This window comes from Aotus nancymaae, unplaced genomic scaffold (assembly GCF_030222135.1).
Source record: "Aotus nancymaae isolate 86718 unplaced genomic scaffold, 86718_ANA_hifiasm-v0.15.2.pri h1tg000079l, whole genome shotgun sequence".
Classification (NCBI taxonomy): Eukaryota; Metazoa; Chordata; class Mammalia; order Primates; family Aotidae; genus Aotus; species Aotus nancymaae.
In genome coordinates, this window is record NW_026988494.1 from 8,059,723 (window position 1) to 8,082,172 (window position 22,450).

At 39.1% G+C, this 22,450-nt stretch overlaps 1 protein-coding gene across 1 annotated transcript in view; it reads left to right on the forward strand.

The window, feature by feature from the left end:
- The first annotated feature begins 724 nt into the window (after positions 1–724).
- The window catches only part of TEX15 (testis expressed 15, meiosis and synapsis associated), a 78,706-nt gene continuing 56,980 nt past the window's right edge, over positions 725–22,450 (forward strand). Inside the window, exon 1 of the mRNA XM_012468798.3 lies at positions 725–860. Within this exon, the coding sequence (XP_012324221.3) occupies positions 725–860 (136 nt within the window). The remainder of the gene's footprint in view (positions 861–22,450) is intronic.

The following is a 22,450-nucleotide window of genomic DNA, read 5'->3' on the forward strand; positions in this document are numbered from 1 at the left end:
GAAGACAAGGAATGTTTGGTAAGAATTTTACCAAATATGTATAAAAATTGTATGGCTGTATGTTTTTGAGCTTTTCAGGAACAGGGAAACTTTTGGTTACCCAATTGCAGCTACATAAATTACAAGGAAAAAAATCCATTAGGAACAAAATTTCATACCTATATGAAACATATACATACGTGTGTGTGCGTGCGTGTGTGTGTGTCTGTCTGTGTGTGTATTTTTTTTTTAAGATAGAGTCTTGCTCTGTCACCCAGGCTGACAGTGGAGTGATCATGGCTCACTGCAACTTCTACCTCCCTGGTTCAGGCTATTCTCGTGCCTTAGTCTCCCAAGTAGCTAGGATTACAGGATGTGCTACCACACCTAGAAAATTTTTTTGTATTTTTGGTAGAGATGGGATTTTACCATGTTGGCCAGACTGTCTCAAAGCCCTAGCCTCAGGTGATCTGCCCACCTCGGCCTCTCGAAGTGCTGGAATTACAGGCATAAATCACCGGGCCCAGCTGATATTTTTAATATTATGTAAAAACCCAAGTTGTAAACTCATTTTCGTTTTTGGGTAACTAGCAAATTGAGATGGAAACTTTCTGACAGTTGACTAAGAACATTTTACTGTTCAATTTTGTTGAAGAACTTCTAAATGATTTTACTGCCATTGCATTTTATGTATTTATTGACCTTTTGCTTAATAACCTTGGGTTGATTTTAGGCCACCAACAAAATGGAAATGAAAGAAACTGCTAAAGAGAATACACTGTGGCAAATGAGCTCAACTAATGAACCCCTGTTAAATACTGGTGAAGTCAATCCTTTGAAGAAATTCACCATTCCTAAGATCAAGAGGAAAGCTGGGAAAGGTAATATTTCTCTGAAAGTTGGAAATTTTTTTAGTAACTATTACTGTATTTTTCTGATTCTTAGTTTATGTTCATCTTTTATTTTGACTCTATATAAAAATTAGGTAGATTCAGGTTTTTAATTCCTTAAACACACATATACTTACATTTCTGCACAAAAGAGAATAGATGTATGTTCTGCATCCCTGCCACTAAGTAGACCTAAAAACCCTGGACGTTTTAATAAAACAAATATGCGAAAACTTTCAAAACTGAAGAGAAGACAGACCACCTAGGGACCTTGGGACTCAGGGAATGACAAAGCAGTAAATTCCCTGGATTTTTTTTGTTTCCTCCATATCTCAAACTGGATGCCCCCAACACAGAAATGCCAACTGATGCAGAACCCTCCACAAAAAGCTCCAAGAAAAACCTCTTCTTTCTTGGCAGTGGACTAAGAATGGGGAAGCCTAGAAAGATGGAGACCTATTTGACATTAAATACACCCCTCCCATTTCCCACTGGGGTGATGTCAAAGGAGGTTGAGTGGGGATCCTGGACTCTGACCTCCTACCCAACATTAACAAGGTACCCCTTTTCTTCCTCATAGTGCCAGTGGTGATCAAGTACAGGGTCCACACATGGCAATAATGCATTCCCCTCCCTGCCACCATCCTGCTTCTGCCATGTCAGTGGATATCTACCCCTGCTTTGTGGTGATGAGTTGCCCCTTTCCACTAGGGTTAGAGTCAGTGAATAAAGTGGAGAGCCTGGACCTCCACCACATCCAGCAGTAACAAGCCCTCCTTCTACAATGTTGGTGGAGGCTGAGTGGGGACCATGCACTTCAGCCCTTTCCAGTGGTAACAGGATATTCCCCAGGGTGTAAGTGGAGACCCTGTGGAAAGCCAGAACTTCACCTCTGCATAATATTAAAGAGTCAGTTCTTCCCCTTCCCTGCCACCCGTTTTTCCTGCCTGCACAGCTTTAGTAAAGTCTTGCTGATGTGCAAGATTAAATATAATTTAGAATCTCATTAAAATGCCCCATTTGACCATGATATAATAAAAATCACTCATCTTACCACACACCAAGAAAATCTCAACTTGAATGAGAAAAGATATTCAATAGATGCCAGCATCAAGGTTGACACAGGTGTTGGAACTGCAATTAACTGAGAGACTTTTAAAGCAGCTGCCATAAAGATAATTGCACAAGCAGTTAAAAACACTTTTGAAACAAATGAAAAACTAGAAAATCTCATCAAAGAAATGAAATAATATAATAACCAAATAGAACACTTAGAACTGAAAATTTATCTAATTGAAATAAAAACTCAATCAAAAACTAAGAACTACATGGAGAAATAGAGGAATCCACTATTATAGTTGAAAATACCATTATCAGAAATACCCTGTTGGACATATCCAACAGACAGAAAATCGCTAAGGACAAAGTTGAACTCAGCAACACCATCAGTCAGCTTGACGTAATAGACATCTGTAGGCTATTCAGTTTAACCGTAACTTGTTAGACACTCTTCTCAAGCACACACAAGACTCACCAAGACAGACCATACCTTGACCATAATACACATTAAGAGACTTGAAATAGTGTAAAACATACAGTCTGCTCTCAGACCATTTACTAGTCCATTTTCATACTGCTGATGAAGACATATTCAAGACTGGGCAATTTACAAAAGAATGAGGTTTATAATGGATTTATAGTTCCATGTGGCTGGGGAAGCCTCACAATCATGGCAGAAGACAAGGAGAAGCAAGTCACATCTTACATGGTTGGCAGCAGGCAAAGAGAGAGCTTGTACAGAGAAACTCCCATTTTTAAAATCATCAGATCTCATGAGACCCATTCACTATCATGAGAACAGCATAGGAAAGACCTGCTCCCACGATTCATTCATCTCCCAGCAGGTCCCTCCCACAACACATGGGAATTATGGGAGCTACAGGATGAAATTTGGATGGGGACACAGAGCCAAACCATATCAGATCACAGTGGAATTAATTAAGATGATAAATTAGAAGACATACATTAGACATAAATAACCAAAATATAGCTGGAAAATACCCAGATTCTTTGAGACTAAACAGCACACTTCTAAATAATAAATGGATCAAAGAAGAAATCTCAAGAGAAATTTTAAAATACCTTGAACTAAATGAAAAGGAAAACGAAGTTTGTAGGATGAAGCAAAAGCAGTACTTAGGAAGAAATTTATAGCATTGAATGAATGTATTAGAAAACAAGAAATATCTAAAATCAATAATTTAAGTTTACATCTTAGAAAACTAGAAAAAGGAGGACAAGTTAAATCCAAAATAAGCAGAAGAAAAGAAATAATAAAAATTAGAGCAGAAATGACATTACAAATAGGAAATTAATAGAAAAAAATCAACAAAACCAAAATCTGGGTCTTTGAAAAGATTTGTAAGGTTGATAAGCCTCTAGCCAGGATAACTAAGAAAAAAAAAAAAAGCTGCAACTTACTGATATCAGAAATCAAGGAATGGTGCCGAGGCTCATGCCTGTAATCTAAGCACTTTGGGAGGCCAAGGCGCATGGATCACGAGGTCAGGAAATCGAGATTATCCTGACCAACATGGTGAAACCCTGTCTCTAATAAAAATACAAAAATTAGCTAGGTGTGGTGGTGGGCACCTGTAAGTCCCAGCTACTCAGGAGGTTGAGGCAGGAAAATCGCTTGAACCCAGAAGGTGAAAGTTGCAGTGAGCCAAGATCATGCCACTGCACTCCAGCCTGGGCAACAGAGTGAGACTCCATCTCAAAAACAAAAAGGAAAAAGAAATCAAAAGAGGACGTCACTACGGATCCTATGGACATTAAAAGTATAAGGGATACTATGAACAACTCTAGGCCCATAAATATGGTAACCTAGATGAAATGTACCAATTCCTTGAAAGACATTATCTGCAGAAAGTCACACAAGAAGAAATACATGATTTGAGTAGGCCTAAATCTATTCAACAAATTGAACCAATAACTAATAACCTTCCAAAACAGCTCCAGGACCAGATAGGTTTACTAGTGAATGCTATCAAGGAAGAGGTTATACCAATTCTCTGTAATATCTTTCAGAAGATACAAGTAGAGGGAATACTTACTAACTCATTCTTTTAGAGGAACATTATTTTAATACCAAAACAAGACAAAGAACTTAGAAGAAAAGAAAACTACAGAACTATGAAAAGTTCAACATCACTGATCATTAGAGAAATGCAAATCAAAACCACAGTGAAATACTATCTCACACCAGTCGGAATGGCAATTATTGAAAAGTCAAGAATCAATAGATGCTGGTGAGACTGTGGAGAAATAGGAATGCTTTTACATGTTGGTGAGAATGTAAATTAGTTCAGCCATTGTGGAAAACAGTGTGGCGATTCCTCAAGCATCTAGAACCAGAAATGCCATTTGACACAGCAATCCCATTACTGGGTATATACCCAAAGGAATATAAATCATTCTACCATAAAGACACATGCACGTGTGTGTTTATTGCAGCACTCTTTACAGTAGCAAAGACATGGAACTAACCCAAATGTCTATCAATGATAGACTGTATAAAGAAAATGTGGAATATATACATCATGGAATACCATGCAGCCATAAAAAGGAATGAGATCATGTCCTTTGCTGGGATATGGTTGAATCTGGAAGCCACCATCCTCAACAAACTAATACAGGAACAGAAAACCAAATACCCCATGTTCTCATGCATAAGTGGGAATTGAAGAGTGAAGATACAGGGAGGGGAACAACACACACTGGGGCCTATTGGAGGGTAGAGGGGCAAGGGGAGAGAATGTAGATGACAGAGGTCAATAGGTGCAGCAAACTACCGTGGCACACATATACCTATGTAACAAGCCTGCACATTCTGCACGTGTATCCCAGAACTTAAAGTAAAAATTTTTAATTACTGAGAAGGAATAGCCAGGAATCTTTATCTCCTGGATATTCAGCTGTTGTCTCTGAATCCATGGGATGAGAACCGATTAAATTTAAAGAACTGCCTACATTTACTGTCTAAATTCAACATTATTTGGGAAGTTGAAGTAGGAGGATGGCTTAAGCCCAGGAGTTCAAGGCTGCAGTGAGCTATGACCACAGCACTGCACTCCAGCCTGGGTGACAGAGACCCTGTCTCTAAAAGAGAGAGAGAAAGATAAAAATAAATAAAATCGACATTAAAAAAAATTACAGGGCCAGTCATGGTGGCTCACTCCTGTAATCCCAGCATTTTGGAAGGCCAAAGTGGGAGAATTGTTTTGAGCCCAGGAGTTTGACACTAGCCTGGCAACATGGAAAAACCTCACCTCTACAAAAGATGCAAAAATTATCCAGGCATGGTGACATGCGCCTGTGGTCCCAGCTACTCAGTAGGCTGAGATGGGATGATCACTTGAGCCTAGGAGATCAAGGCTGCAGTGAGCCATGATTGTGCCACTGTGCCACTGTGCTCCAACGTGGGCAACAGAGCAAGACCCTATCTGGAAAAAAAAAAAAAAAAGAACCACAGACAAATATCACTCATGAAGCTAGATACAGAATTTTTCGGCCAAGTATTAGCAAATTGAATTCAATAATGTATAAAAAGAATTTTACATCTGGACACTGTGGCTCATGCCTGTAATCCAGTACTTTGGGAGGTTAAGGTGGGAGGACCACTTGGGGCTAGGAGTTTGAGACCAGCCTGTGCAACATAGCAAGGCCCTGTCTCTAGAAAAAAATTTTTAAATCAGGCTGATATGGTGCACACCTATAGTCCTAGCTACTTGGGAAGCTGAGGAGGGAGGATTGCTTGAGGGAGGGAAGAGGAAAGCTGCAGTAAGCCATAGTCACATTTCCGCACTGCAGCCTGGGCAACAGAGCAAGATCCTGTCTTTAAAAAAAAAAAAAAAAAAAAAAAGAATTTCACACCAGTACCAACTGGGATATATCCCAGGTATGTAAGGCTGGTCCAGCATTTGAAAGTCAATTAATGTTATCTGTCATCTAAAGAAGAAAAATCATATGATTATATCAATAGATGCAAAAAAAGCATTTGACAAAATCTAATACCCATTCATATTAAAAGCTCTCAGTAAACTAGGAAATAAAGAGGAATTTCCTCAACTTGATTTTTTAAAATCTACAAAAATCCTGCAGCTAACTTTATACTAAACAGTGAAAATTTTAAAGTTTTAGCACTAAGATCAAGGCGGTGATGTCTCTCATCATGGCTTTTCAACATTGTACTGGAAGTACTAGCTAATGCAGTAAGACAAGACAAGGAAATAAAAGGTACACATATTGGGAGAGAAGAAAGACAAGTGTTCTTTCTCACAGATGACATGATCATATCTATAGAAAATATAAAAGAATCCACAAAAAACCCTCCTGGAGCTTATAAGCAATTATGGGGAAGTTGTAGAATAAAGGTCAATATATGATACTGCTTCTCTATATACCACCAATGACCAAGTAGAATTTGAAATTTAAAATATACCATTTGGGAGAGATCCAAGATGGCCAGTTAGGAGGAGCTCGGGATTGCAGGTCCAAGTAAAAGTGCAGAGGGTGAGTGGACGCCGCATTTCCAGACGGATTTTTACTGCCCACAAACCAGGAGATTCACAGGCGGAGGAGCCCCACGGGTCACCAGCGCCGCTGTTTTGGCCGGCGCGGTTGTTTGGCCTGCGCCCTGGCGCAGCGGTTCCCAATGCAGAGTGAGCAAGACTGAGTCCCCTCTTAGCCAGCAAGGGGAGCTGAAACGGGGAGCCAGGCCAGGAGATTCCCGGGCAAAAAAGCACCACGAATCTCAGAGCCGCGGTTCCAGCCAACGCAGCGGCTCCCAGTGCAGAGCAAACGAGACGGTGTCCCCTCTTAGCCAGCAAGGGGAGCTGAAACGGAGCTAGGCCAGGAGATTCCCAGGCAAAAAAGCACCATGAATCTCAGAGCCGCGGTTTCAGCCGATGCAGCGGCTCCCAGGGCAGAGTAAACAAGACAATGTCCCCTCTTAGCCAGCAAGGGGAGCTGAAGCAGGGAGCCAAGCCAGGAGATTCACGGGCAAAAAAGCGCCATGAATCTCAGAGCCGCGGTTGCAGCCGGCGCGGTGGGTCGCCACACGGGAAATCACACAGGTCCCGGCACCTATTCAACGGGCGACCAGGTCACCTGGTAGAGAGCCGACCGTTCAACTAAAAAACAAAAGGCTTGGAGGCAGGGAGCCAGGTGACCAGGCCCGGCTGGTCCCACCCCCACAAAAACAAAAAAACAGCAATTGGAAACACTCTGGGTTGAGACTTTCACAGCAAACAACTGAACCTGGGACGGTCCAGCTCTGTGGAGGAGGGGCGTCTGCCATTACAGAGCCACCCTGCATTTCCTGAGTCAATCTGCCATCTCCAAGGCAACCCACCACTACAGAGAGTGCATCACTACAGAGGCAGGCCAACATAGCGGAAGCAGTCCTAACTACACCCATATAAACAGGACTGCAGGGAAGTTCACACGGCAGCTGGGTGGAGCCCACAGCAGCTAAGTGAAGCCTCTGCAGGCTGAGTGTGACTAGGCTGCCACCTTGTGGGCAGGTAAAACGGCAGCAGCACAGCAGAAACGCATAAAGCCCTAACTCGCTGGGGCAGAACACCTGGGGGAAAGAAAAGGGGGTTTATGAGTTCTGCTGTTGCAGATGTAAACTTACAAAAATCAGAAAGTCAGCAAATACAAAGTCAACAGGTGGATAAATCCACAAAGATGGGAAAAAAACAGCGCAAAAAGGATGAAAACACCCGAAACCAGAACACCTCTTCTCCTACAAGGGATCACAACTCCTCACCAGCAAGGGAACAAGACTGGATGGAGAATGAGTGTGATGAAATGACAGAATCAGCTTTCAGAAAGTGGATAATAAGAAACTTCCGAGAGCTAAAAGAACATGTTCTAACCCAATGCAAAGAAACTAAGAAACTTGAAAAAAGACTTGACGAAATGCTAACAAGAATGGACAACTTAGAGAGGAATATGAGTGAATTGATGGAGCCGAAAAACAGAACACGAGAACTTCGCGAAGCATGCACAAGTTTCAACAGCCGAATTGACCAAGCAGAAGAAAGGATATCAGAGGTCGAAGATCAACTCAATGAAATAAAACGAGAAGGCAAGATCAGAGAAAACAGGATAAAAAGGAATGAACAAAGTCAACAAGAAATATGGGACTATGTGAAAAGACCTAATCTACGTTTGATAGGTGTACCTGAATGTGACGAAGAGAATGAATCCAAGCTGGAAAATACTCTTCAGGATATTATCCAGGAAAACGTCCCCAACCTAGCAAGGCAGGCCAATATTCAATTCCAGGAAATACAGAGAACACCACAAAGATATTCCTCAAGAAGAGCAACCCCAAGGCACATAATCATCAGATTCATCAGGGTTGAAATGAAGGAGAAAATACAAAGGGCAGCCAGAGAGAAAGGTCAGGTTACCCACAAAGGGAAGCCCATCAGACTCACAGCAGATCTCTCAGCAGAAACCCTACAAGCCAGAAGAGAGTGGGGGCCGATATTCAACATCTTTAAAGAAAAGAACTTTCAACCCAGAATTTCATATCCATAATTTCATTTCCTTTCATGAGTGAAGGAAAAATAAAATCCTTTGCGAACAAGCAAGTACTCAGAGATTTCATCACCAACAGACCAGCTTTACAAGAGCTCCTGAAGGAGGCACTACACATAGAAAAGAACAACCAGTACCAGCCACTCCAAAAACACACAAAATGGTAAAGAGCATCAGCACAATGAAGAATCTGCATCAACCAACGGGCAAAACAGCCGGCTAGCATCAAAATGACAGGATCAAATTCACACATAACAATATTAACCCTAAACGTAAATGGACTAAATGCCCCAATCAAAAAACACAGACTGGCAAATTGGATAAAAAGCCAAAACCCATCAGTGTGCTGTATCCAGGAAACCCATCTCACATGCAAGGAAACACAAAGGCTCAAAATAAAGGGATGGAAGAAGATTTACCAAGCAAATGGAGAGCAAAAAAAAGCAGGAGGTGCAATTCTCATCTCTGATAAAATAGACTTTAAAGCAACAAAGATCAAAAGAGACAAAGAAGGACATTACATAATGGTAAAAGGATCAATGCAACAAGAAGAGCTAACAATCCTAAATATATATGCACCTAATACAAGAGCACACAGATACATAAGGCAAGTTTTTAATGACTTACAAAGAGACTTAGACTCCCACACAATAATAGTGGGAGACTTCAACACACCATTGTCAATATTAGACAGATCAACAAGACAGAAAATTAACAAGGATATCCAGGACTTGAACTCAGACCTGGACCAAGCAAACCTAATAGACATTTACAGAACTCTCCACCCCAAATCCACAGAATATACATTCTTCTCAGCACCACATCACACCTACTCTAAAATTGACCACATAATTGGAACTAAATCACTCCTCAGCAAATGCAAAAGAACGGAAACCATAACAAACAGTCTCTCAGACCACAGTGCAATCAAGTTAGAACTCAGAATTCAGAAACCAACCCAGAACCACACAGCCTCATGGAAAATGAACAACTTTCTCCTGAATGTTGACTGGATAAACAATGAAATGAAGGCAGAAATAAAGATGTTCTTCGAAACCAACGAGAATGAAGACACCACATACCAGAATCTCTGGGACACACTTAAAGCAGTCTCTAGAGGAAAATATATAGCAATAAGTGCCCACATGAGAAGAAAGGAGAGATCTAAAATTGGCACCCTCTCATCAAAATTGAAAGAGCTGGAGGAGCAAGATCAAAAAAACTCAAAACCTAGCAGAAGACAAGAAATAACTAAGATCAGAGCAGAATTGAAGGAGATAGAGACACGAAAAACCCTACAAAAAAATCAATAAACCCAGTAGCTGGTTTTTTGAAAAGATCAACAAAATAGACAGACCACTAGCCAGATTAATAAAAAAGAAAAGAGAGAATAACCAAATAGATGCAATAAAAAATGATAAAGAGGATATCACCACAGATCCACAGAAATTCAAACCATCATCAGAGATTATTACAACCAACTCTATGCACATAAACTAGAAAACCTGGAAGAAATGGATAAATTCCCGGACAGTTGCCTCCTCCCAAGCCTAAACCAGGAAGAAGTCGAAACCCTGAATAGACCAATAACAAGTTCTGAAGTCGAGGCAGCAATTAAGAGCCTACCACCCAAAAAAAGCCCAGGTCCAGATGGGTTCACAGCCAAATTCTACCAGACATACAAAGAGGAACTGGTACCATTCCTTCTGAAACTATTCCAAATAATCCAAAAAGAGGGAATCCTTCCCAGATCATTTTATGAGACCAACATCATCCTGATACCAAAACCCGGCAGAGACTCAACAAGAAAAGAAAACTACAGGCCAATATCCATGATGAACATAGATGCAAAAATCTTCAATAAAATACTGGCAAGCCGATTGCAACAGCACATCAAAAAGCTTATCGACCATGATCAAGTAGGATTCATCCCGGGGATGCAAGGCTGGTTCAACATACACAAGTCTATAAATGTAATTCACCACATAAACAGAACCAAAGACAAAAACCACATGATTATCTCAATTGATGCAGAGAAGGCCTTCGACAAAATTCAACAGCCCTTTATGCTAAAAACTCTCAATAAACTAGGTATCGACAGAACGTATCTCAAAATAATAAAAGCTATTTACAACAAACCAACAGTCAATATCATACTGAATGGGTAAAAACTGGAAGCATTCCCTTTGAAATCTGGCACTAGACAAGGATGCCCTCTCTCACCACTCCTATTCAATATAGTACTGGAAGTTCTAGCCAGAGCAATCAGGCAAGAAAAAGAAATAAAGGGTATTCAGTTAGGAAAGGAGGACGTCAAATTGTCTCTATTTGCAGACGACATGATGGTATATCTAGAAGACCCCATCATCTCAGCCCAAAATCTCCTTAAACTGATAAGCAACTTCAGCAAAGTCTCAGGATACAAAATCAATGTACAAAAATCACAAGCATTCCTATACACCAATAACAGACTTAAAGAGAGCCAAATCAAGAACAAACTGCCATTCACGATTGCTACAAAGAGAATAAAATACCTAGGAATACAACTAACAAGGGACGTAAAACACTTCTTCAAGCAGAACTACAAAGCACTGCTCAACGAAATAAGAGAGGACACAAACAGATGGAGAAACATTCCACGTTCATAGTTAGGAAGAATCAATATCGTGAAAATGGCCATACTGCCCAAAGTAATTTACAGATTCAACGCTATCCCCATCAAGCTACCAATGACCTTCTTCACAGAACTGGAAAAAACCACCTTAAACTTCATATGGAACCAAAAGAGAGCCTGCATAGCCAAGTCAATTCTAAGCAAAAAGAACAAAGCGGGAGGCATCATACTACCGGACATCAAACTATACTACAAGGCTACAGTAATCAAAACAGCATGGTACTGGTACCAAAACAGAGATAAAGACCCATGAAACAGAACAGAGGCGTCGGGGGCAACACAACATATCTACAACCATCCAATCTTTGACAAACCTGATAAAAACAAGCAATGGGGAAAGGATTCCCTGTTTAATAAGTGGTGTTGGGAAAACTGGCTAGCCATATGCAGAAGCAGAAACTGGACCCCTTCCTGACACCTTACACTAAAATTAACTCCAGATGGATTAAAGATTTAAACATAAGACCTAACACCATAAAAACCCTAGAAGGAAACCTAGGCAAAACCATTCAGGACATAGGAGTAGGCAAGGACTTTATGACCAAAACACCAAAAGCATTGGCAACAAAAGCCAAAATAGACAAATGGGACCTAATCAAACTCCACAGCTTCTGCACGGCAAAAGAAACAGTCAATAGAGTGAATAGGCAACCAACAGAATGGGAAAAAAGTTTTGCAGCCTACCCATCTGACAAAGGGCTGATATCCAGAATTTACAACGAACTAAAACAGATTTACAAGAAAAAAACAAGCCCATTCAAAAATGGGCGAAGGATATCAACAGATACTTTACAAAAGAAGACATACATGAGGCCAACAAGCATATGAAAAAATGCTCATCATCACTGGTCATTAGAGAAATGCAAATCAAAACTACATTGAGATACCATCTCACGCCAGTTAGAATGGCGATCATTAAAAAATCTGGAGACAACAGATGCTGGAGAGGATGTGGAGAAATAGGAACACTTTTACACAGTTGCTGGGAGTGTAAGTTAGTTCAACCATTGTGGAAGACAGTGTGGCGATTCCTCAAGGACCTAGAAATAGAAATTCCATTTGACCCAGCAATCCCATTACTGGGTATATATCCAAAGGAGTATAAATCGTTCTACTATAAGGACACATGCACATGAATGTTCATTGCAGCGCAGTTTACAATAGCAAAGACCTGGAACCAACCCAAATGCCCATCGATGATAGACTGGACAGGAAAAATGTGGCACATATACACCATGGAATATTATGCAGCCATCAAAAACGATGAGTTCGCGTCCTTTGTAGGGACATGGGCAAACCTGGAAACCATCATTCTCAGCAAACTGACACAAGAACACAAAATCAAACACCGCATGTTCTCCCTCATAGACGGGTGTTGAACAATGGGAACACATGGACACAGGGAGGGGAGCACTATACACTGGGGTCTGTTGGGGGGAGTGGGGGGGACGGCAGGGGGTGGGGAGTCAGGGAGAGATAGCATGGGGAGAAATGGCACATATAGGTGAAGGGGAGGAAGGCAGCAAATCACATTGCCACGTATACACCTGTGCAACAACCTTGCATGTTTTTCACATGTACCCCAAAACCTAAAATTCAATAAAAAAAAATAAAATAAAAATAAAATATACCATTTATATTAGCATCAAAAAGAAAATAAATACCTAGGTTTAAATCTAACCAAATGCATGGAAGACCTGTATGAGGAAAACTACAAAACTCTGATGAAAAAAATCAACCCAATAGAGAGATTCCATGTTTATGAATAGAAAAAGTCAGTATTGTCAAGATACCAGTTTTTTCCAACTTGATTTACAGATTCATTGCCATCCAAATCAAAATCTCAGCAAGTTATTTTGTGCATACCAACAAACTGATTCTAAAGTTTTTATGGCACAAAGTTTCAGATATGGAAGGAATAAATTTTAAGGTTTCTTGCACAACACAGTGGTTGTAATTAATAATTGTTTATCTCAAAATTGCTAAGAGAGTACATTATACTTTTACCACAGAAAATAAGTATTCAAGGCAATGGATGTGTTAGCTTGATTTAATAATTCTGTGCTTTATACATGTAACATCACATTGTACCTCTTGAATATATACAATTATAATTTTGCAATTTACAATAAAATTAGAATTAAGAAAATAATGTTTATATGGAGAGGCAAAAGACTAAGAATAGCCAACTCAATATTGAAAAAGAACAGTCAGAGGACTGACACTACTTTACTTCAAGACATACTGTAAAGCTACAGTAATTAAGGCAGGATGGTATTGGCAAAAGAACAGACAAATCAAGCAATGGAACAGAACAGAGAGCCCAGAAATAGAGCCACATAAATAAATATAAACTGATCTTTGACCAAGAAGAGGCAGGAAAATGGAACAAAGTCTTTTCAACAAATATTGCCGGAACAACTGGACATCCACATGCAGAAAAGGGAATCGACATTGCCCTCCTTAACATCCTGCACAAAAAATTAATTCAAAATATACCACAGACCTAAATGTAAAAACACAAAACTACAAAACTTACAGAAGATGACATAGTAGAAAATCTAGATGATGTTGGGTTTGGCAATGACTTTAATTGCAATACCAAAGGTGTGGTTTGTGAAAGAAAGAATCGAATAGCCAGACTTTATTACAATTAAAAATTTCTGTTCTGCAAAAGACACTGTCAAGAGAATAAAGAGAAAATATTTGCACAACACATACCAGATAAGGGATTGTTATCTGAAATATTTTTTTAAAAAAATGTTAAACTCACCATAAGAAAACAAGTTCATTTAAAAATGAGCCTGCTGGGTGTGATACGCCTGTAATCCCAGCACTTTGGGCGGCCACGTCAGGTGGATCACCTGAGGTCAGGAGTTTGAGACCAGCCTGGCCAACATGGTGAAACCCTGTCTCTACTAAAAATACAAAAATTAGCTGGGCACGGTGGTGGGCACCTGTAATTACAGCTGCTTGGGAGGCTAAGGCAGGGTAATTGCTTGAACCCAGGAGGTAGAGGTTGCAGTGAGCCAAGATCATGCCATTGCATGCCAGCCTGGGTGACAAGAGCGAAAACCTGTCTCAAAAAATAAAAAATTTAAAAAACAAAGACAAGCCAAAGAGTTTAGCAGACACTTTACCAAAGAATATACATGGACAGCAAATAAGCATATGACAAGATGTTTTACATCATATGTCATCAGGAAAATTTAAATTAGAACAGTGAAATACCTGTACACACCTGTTAGAATGGCCCAAATCCAGAACACTGATGACATTAAATACTGGTGAGGATATGGGGCAACAGGAACTCTGAGCCATTGCTAGTGGGAATGCAAAATAGTACAAGCACTTTGGAAGACAGTATGGTGGTTTCTTACAAAATTGAACATACTCTTACCATATGCTCTAGCAATTATACTTCTTGGTATTTACACAAATCGGTTAAAAGCCTATGTTCACATAGAAACCTGCACACAGGTGTTTATAGCAGCTTTACTTTTAATAGTTAACACTTGCAAGCAACCAAGATGTCCTTCTGTAGATAAACAGATAAAATAGTACATCCAGACAATAGAATATTATTTAGTACCAAAAAAAGAAATGACTCTCAAGTTACGAAGAGAAATGGAAGAAACTTAAAGGCACATGTCACATTTTTAGATTGGGTGAGTGATTGCAGCCTATCTAAAAAAGTTACATACCATATAAAAGAAGCTGAAAACCTCCAAACATAAAACCCCCCAAAAATTCATGCTAATGCACATCATCATAAAACTTTTAAAAACAAGGAACAGTGAAAAAATCTTGAAAGCAACTAGAAAGAAGCCACATTATATGTAGGGGAAAAAATATTTGACAAAAGATGTCTCATTAGAAACCATGGAGTCCAGAGGAAGTAACACAGCATTTTTCAAATGCAAGAAATAACTTTCAACTCAGAGTTCTGTACCCAGTAAAATATCTTTCAGATATGGAGGTAAAACACATATTCTCAGATAAAATAAAACTTAAGAATTTTTCATCAGCACACCTACCCTTAAAGACTAGCTAAAAGAAATTCTCCAAACAGAATCTAGTAAAAGAAGGAAACCGAGAACATTAGGAATGAAGGAAGAAGTAAAAGAAAGCATAGAAATATAGGTAAATATAATAGATCATCCTTCTCTTGAGTTTCCAAATTATGTTTGGCAGTTGTAGCACAAATAACAACATTCTTCGTTATGGTTCTCGGTGAATATGGAGGAGGTATTTCAGATAATCATAATGTGAGATGTTACTATTAGAGGGAACTAGAATGGTATATGAGATCTCTCTGCATTATATTTTACAAGTGAATCTAAATATCTCAGAATTGTTTTAAACAGTATAGGTAAATCAAAATGGAATTTTGAAAATGTTCAGATAACCCACAGGAAGGCAGGAAAAATGAAATAGAAATAGGAAAAACAGGAAATAAATAATTAAATCGTAGGCTTAAGCCCTAACATATCATTACTTATATTGAACATGCGTGATCTAAATATACCACTTAAAAGACACATTGACAGAATGGATTAAAAAAACAACCCAACTACTGTTGACAAACTCATTTCAAATATAGTGATATAAGTTGGAATGTAGACATATGAGAAAAGATAGACCATACAAATAATAAAATAAGAGTGACTGTATTAATGGTGGATAAGTAGACTTCAGAGGAAGGAAAATTTCCTAGAACAAAAAGGGATATTACTTAATGATGAAAGAGTCAGTCTACCAAGTAGGTACAGCAGTCTTAAGTATGTAAATACAGACATCAAAGCTTCAGAATATATGAAGAAAAACTGACAAAACTGAAAGGAGAAATGGACAAATTTAGAATTATAGTTGGAGACTTTGTACTCCTCTCCCAATTGATAAAACTACTAAGCAAAAATCAGGAAGAATATTGAAGAATCTAACACTGTCAATCAACAGGATCTCATTGACATGTATAGATTATTGTACCTAACAGCAGCAAAATAGACCTTTCAAGCACCTGTGGAACATGGATCAAAATAGACAATATCTTGGGCCATGAAATACATATCAACATATTTAAAGGAATTGAAATCATACAGAATATATGTTCTGACAACATGCAAACAGAAAAATAAGTAAATCTTCAAACACTTGGAGAGTAAATAGGAGGCATAGGGCTTGCTTGAGGCTAGGAATTTGAGACCAGCCTGGGAAACATAGTGAGACCCTATCTCTGCAAAAAATAAGTAAATAATACATTTTGAAATAGTCATGGGATTTTAAAGGAAATAAATTCATGAACTAAATTAAAATGAAAATGCAACATACCAAACTTTGAGGGACGTGGCTACAGCATTGCTAATAAGGAAGTTTATAGCCTAAATGTCTATATTAGAAAAGAGGGAATGCTTCAGATAAATAATCTTAAGCTTCCAACCTTAAGAAACCAGAAAAAGAAAGACTGGGCATGGTGGCTTACATGTGTAATCCTAGCACTTTGGGAGGCTGAGGCAGGTGGATTGCCTGAGTTTAGGAGTTCGAGGCCAGCCTAGGCAAAACGGTGAAACCCCTGTCTCTACTAAAATATAAAAAATTAGCTGGGTGTGGCAGTGTACACCTGTAATCTCAGCCACTCAGGAGGCTGGGACAAGAGAATCGCTCGAACCTGGGAGGCGGAGGTTGCAGTGAGCCAGGATCACAACACTGCACTCCAGCCTGGGCAACAGAGTGAGACTCTATCTGAAAAACAAACAAACAAACAGAAAACAGAAAAAGAACAAAAAAACCCAAAAGCAGTCAAGATGAAAGGATAATAAAACTACAACAAAAAGATGATTCTTTGGAAAGATGAATTAAGTTGACAAACCTTTATCAAGTCTGACAAAGGTAAAAGATAGCCATAAATTACCTCTATCAAGAATTAAATGAGTTAACACTACTGGCCCACAGGTTGTATCAAAAGTACAAACTGTTAAACACATGTAGTTCTAAATAGATCATTTAAATAGTCTTATAGCTATTAAATGTAATTCACAGTTGGAAAAGAAATTCTAAGGCCCAGGTGGTTTCACTGGAGAATTCTAAAGATTTAAAGAACAGAAATTCTATACAATCTCTTCTAGAAAATAGAAATTGAGAGAATAACATGAGATTAATATTACCATGGTTCAAAGACCAGGTCAATGTAATATGGAAAACGCCCCATAGACAATGTCCGTGATGACAGTTGATGCAGATATCCTAAACAAAATATAAGCAAATGGAATTTGATATTTAAAATGAATTATTACACACAACTGAGAGCTGAATGTTATCTTTCATCACACTTGACATAATACTGGAAGTTGTACAAGCAAAAAAGCCAAGGAGAGGAATTAACAGCATTCAGATTGGAAAAGAAGAAATAAAATTATCCCTATTTGAAGAGAACATGATGTTCTACGTAGAAAATCCCAGGGAATCTTAAAAAAAGAAAGGAAAACTTGGAGCTAGTAAATTCAGCAAGGTCACTGGATATGATGAAAACAGAAAAGAGCCAATTGTTCATTTGATTCTTTTTTTTTTTTTTTTTCCTCTCTCTTTTTTTGAGACGGAGTTTCTCTCTTGTTACCCAGGCTGGAGTGCAATGGCGCGATCTCAGCTCACCGCCACCTCCGCCTCCTGGGTTCAGGCAATTCTCCTGTCTCAGCCTCCTGAATAGCTGGGATTACAGGCACGCGCCACCGTGCCCAGCTAATTTTTTTGTATTTTTAGTAGAGACGGGGTTTCACCATGTTGACTAGGATGGTCTCAATCTCTTGACCTCGTGATCCACCCGCCTCGGCCTCCCAAAGTGCTGGGATTACAGGCGTGAGCCACTGCGTCCGGCCTCATTTGATTCTTAAATGACGCAGGGGTTATGGGCACTGATCCTACCTCTTGACTCCTCCACAAAACGCACAGTCAAAAAATCTGCATATAACTCTTCCTCCCTCAGAACTTAACTTTTAATACAAATAGCCTACTGTTGACTGAAAAGCTTACTGATAACATGAACAGTCAATTAACACGTAATTTTATATATGTATTATATACTACTATATGTTTACAGTAAGTAAGCTAGAGAAAATGTTACTAAGAAAATCAAAAGGAAGAGAAAATGTGTTTACCATTCATTAAGTGGAAGTGGATTACTATAAAGGTCTTCATCTTCACATTGAGTAGGCTAAGGAAGAGGAGAGGTTGGTCATGTGGTCTCAGGAGTAGCAGAGGTGGAAGAAAATCCAACTGTAAGTTGTCCCGCACAGTTCAAATCCATATTGTTCAAGAATCAACTATATTTTTAAATACTAGCAAAGAACACATGGAAATAAAAATTTTTTAAATACCATTTAAAATAACTTTGGGCAGCCAGGCGTGGTGGCTCACGCTTGTAATCCCAGTACTTTGGGAGGCTGAGGCAGGTGGATCACCTGAGGTCAGGAGTTCGAGACCAGCCTGGCCAACATGGCAAAACCCCATCTCTACTAAAAATCCAAAAAAATTAGTCAGGCATGGTGGTGGGTGCTTATAATTTCAGCTACTTGGGAGGCAGAGGCATGAGAATCACTTGAACCTGGGAGGCACAGGTTGCAGTGAGCCAAGCTCATGCCACTGCATTCCAGCCTGAGTGACAGAGCAAGACTCCATCTCAAAATAAAATGAAATAACTTTAAAATGAAATACTTAGGTACACATATAACAAAATATATAAGCTTTCTATGCTATAAACTATAAAACGCTGATGTTTCTAAAAAGGAAATCTAAATAAATATAGAGATGTACTGTGTTCATGGATTAAAAGACTCAACATAATGATGTCGGTTCACCACAAATTTATCTGAAGGTTTATTGCAGTTCTTATCAAAATTCCAACAAGATATTTATAGGCAGACAAGCTTATTCTGATACTTTCCTGGGAAGGCAAAGAAATTAGAATAGCTAAAACAATTTTGAAATAGAAGAAAGTATATGAAATTATTCTATCCAGTGTTAAGCTTTAGCATATAGTTTCAGTAATAAAGACATTGTGACCATAGGGATAGACACACAAATCTGTGGAACAGAATAAAGATTCTGGAAATAGACCCTCGCAAATATGTTCAGTTGGTTTCGTTCCATTGATTTTTAACAAAGGCGCATTTAGTGGAGGAAAAGTAGTCTTCATGAAACATTGCTAGAGCAATTGGACATCCATAGGCCAAAAAAATGAACTTTACTCTAACCTCATGCAAAAAATAATTCCGAATGAACCCTGGGCTTAAATGTAAAATGTAAAGCTATAAAACGTCTAAAAAAAAAAACACGAGAGAACATCTTCAGGATCTCAGCCTGGATGAGGAGTACTTAGACGTGACACGAAAAACACAATCTATAAAAGAAAGAATAAATTCACTTACATCAAAATTAGAAACTTTTGCTCTGCAAAAGACTGTTAGGAAGGTGAAAAGACAAGCTAGGAATTGGGGAAAAAAGCATTTGTAGATCATTTATCTGAGCAAGGACTTACATCTAGAACATATAAAGCACTTTCAAAATTCAATATTAAAAAAAAGAGAGGCCCTGTAATCCCAGCACTTTGGGAGGCCGAGGCGGGTGGATCACGAGGTCAAGAGATCGAGACCATCCTGGTCAACATGGTGAAACCCCGTCTCTACTAATACAAAAAATTAGCTGGGCACAGTGGCGCGTGCCTGTAATCCCAGCTACTCAGGAGGCTGAGGCAGGAGAATTGCCTGAACCCAGGAGGCGGAGGTTGCGGTGAGCCGAGATCGCGCCATTGCACTCCAGCCTGGGTAACAAGAGCGAAACTCCGTCTCAAAAAAAAAAAAAAAAAAAAAAGAGAGAGGCAATCCAATTAGAAAATGAGAATAAGACACGAGCAGACTTTTCACCAGAAAGAATATACTGATGGCAAATGGGCTTATCAAAAGATGTTCAGGCCAGGCACAGTGGCTCACACCTGTAATCCCAGCACTTTGGGAAGCCAAGGCAGGTGGATCACCTGAGGTTGGAAGTTGGAGACCAGCCTGACCAACATGGAGAAACTCCGTCTCTACTAAAAAATACAAAATTAGCCAGGCGTGATAGTGGGCACCTATAATCCCAGCTACTTGGGAGGCTGAGGCAGGAGAATCTTTTGAACCCGGGAGGTGGAGGTTGTGGTGAGCTGAGATTGCACCATTGCACTCCAGCCTGGCAACAAGAGTGAAACTGTCTCCAAAAAATAAATGTTCAACATCATAACCATTAAGGAAATGCATATGAAAACCACAATGAGATGTAACTATACACTTGTTAGAATAGCTGGAAAAGAAAATGATAACAGTGCCAAATGCCAGTGAGGATGGGAGACATCAATCACCTATGTATTGCCACCAGGGAATGTAAGATAGCACAGCCACTCCAGAAGACAAGTTGGCAGTATCTTTAAAAACTAAACATACAGTCATAAACAGTGGCATGTGCTTGTAGTTTCAGCTACTCAGGAAGCCAAGGCAGGAGGATTGCTTGAGCCCAGGAGTTCAAGGCCATCCTGAGCAACATAGCAAGACCCAATCTTTAAAAAAATAAATAAATAAACATGCAGCTGCTATATGATCCAGCCATCCTTCTCTTTGGCATTTTTCCCTGGCAAACAAAAAATGATGGTCACACAAAAACCTACACATGAATGTACATAACAGCTTAATTTGTAATAATCAGAAATTGACAACCACCCGAATGTCCAGTGAGTGAATGGTTAAACTATGGCACATTCATATGATGGCATACTACTTAGCAATAAAGAACAATCTACTCATACAGCTTGGTTGAATTTCAGAGGCAGTATGCTAAGCAAAAAAAAAAAAAAATCTCTACAGGTCTCATACTACATAATTTCATTTATGAAACATTCTGGAAATGACAAAAATATGGATATGGAGAGGATATTAATTTTCAGGATTTAGGGACAGGGTAGGAGAATGGGGGTAGGGAAGAGTTTCAGTATGAAAAAATGTGTAAAGGAGTGGCACAAGGGATGGCCCTGGTGATAGAGCAGTTCTGTATCTTAGAATGATTGTTTCACAAACCTACATGTGATAAAACTGCATAGAACTACACACAAGTGGATGTAAAACTGGTTGTAAAGCCTTAATAAGGTCTGTGGCTTGTACCAATGTCATTTTCCTAGTTTTGATATTGAATAATAGTGACATGGTTCCACTGGAGGAAACTGGGTTAAGGGTACACAGGACCTCTCTGTACTGTTTTGCAACTTCCTGTGAATCTGTATTTATTTCAAAATAAAAAGTTACACATCCATAAAATTATCATATGTTATGAAACTACAAAATTTGTAACAATTATTACAAATATTAAAATGAAAATCATTTTAGGGGGTCAATAATAGAATTAAAAATGGAAATGAGGAATGAGTTGTTACTGAAAACAGCTGGTTATAGTACTTTATATTAGTTTTGTCATTGTTTTAACTTCTATTGATAAGCTAAATATAAGGGGGCAAATTGTTAATTAGATCCATTTATGTGGGAATTGCCTTAAACCTAATAGTCAATCTTCATTATTTGAGGATTCCACATTTGTGAATTTCCTACTTGGTAAAATTCACAATCAATAGTCAGCAGTGCTTTTTTGTGCAAACTTGATACTCAGCAGTACTTTTGCAGACATACACAAAGGAGTCAAGAATTTGAGTCACCCAATGCATGCATTCTCAGCTAAGATCAGATGAGGCCATGCTCTGCCTTGTTTCAGCTCTCATACTGCAATAAGTGTTCTTTTCCTAGTATTGGTACCACATTGTTGTATTAGTCCTTTTTAAAAAAAAAAAAGAAAGAAAGATTTAATTGAGTCACAGTTCCCTATGACTGGGGAGGCCTCAGAAAACTTACAATCATGACAGAAGGGGAAGCAGACCATCCCTCTTTGCATGGAGTCAGGAGAGAGAAGAGCTGAGCAAAGGGGGAAAAGGCCCCTTATAAAACTTATCAGATCTGTGAGAACTCACTACCTCAAGAACAGCATAGGGGTAACTGCTCCCATGATTCAATTACCTCTCCCTGGGTCCCTCCCATGACATGTAGGATGATGGGAACTACAAGATGAAAGCTGGGTAGGGACACAGCTAAACTATATCAATTGTTAACATTTTTGTGGGTGATTTGACTATAAATGGTCCCCAGGTATAATGGTGAAGTGTGGTCTAGTGTTTCTAAGCTCAAGAAGGTTATGTTGTGCCTTAGAGAGAGAACGCATTTTAGATAAGCTT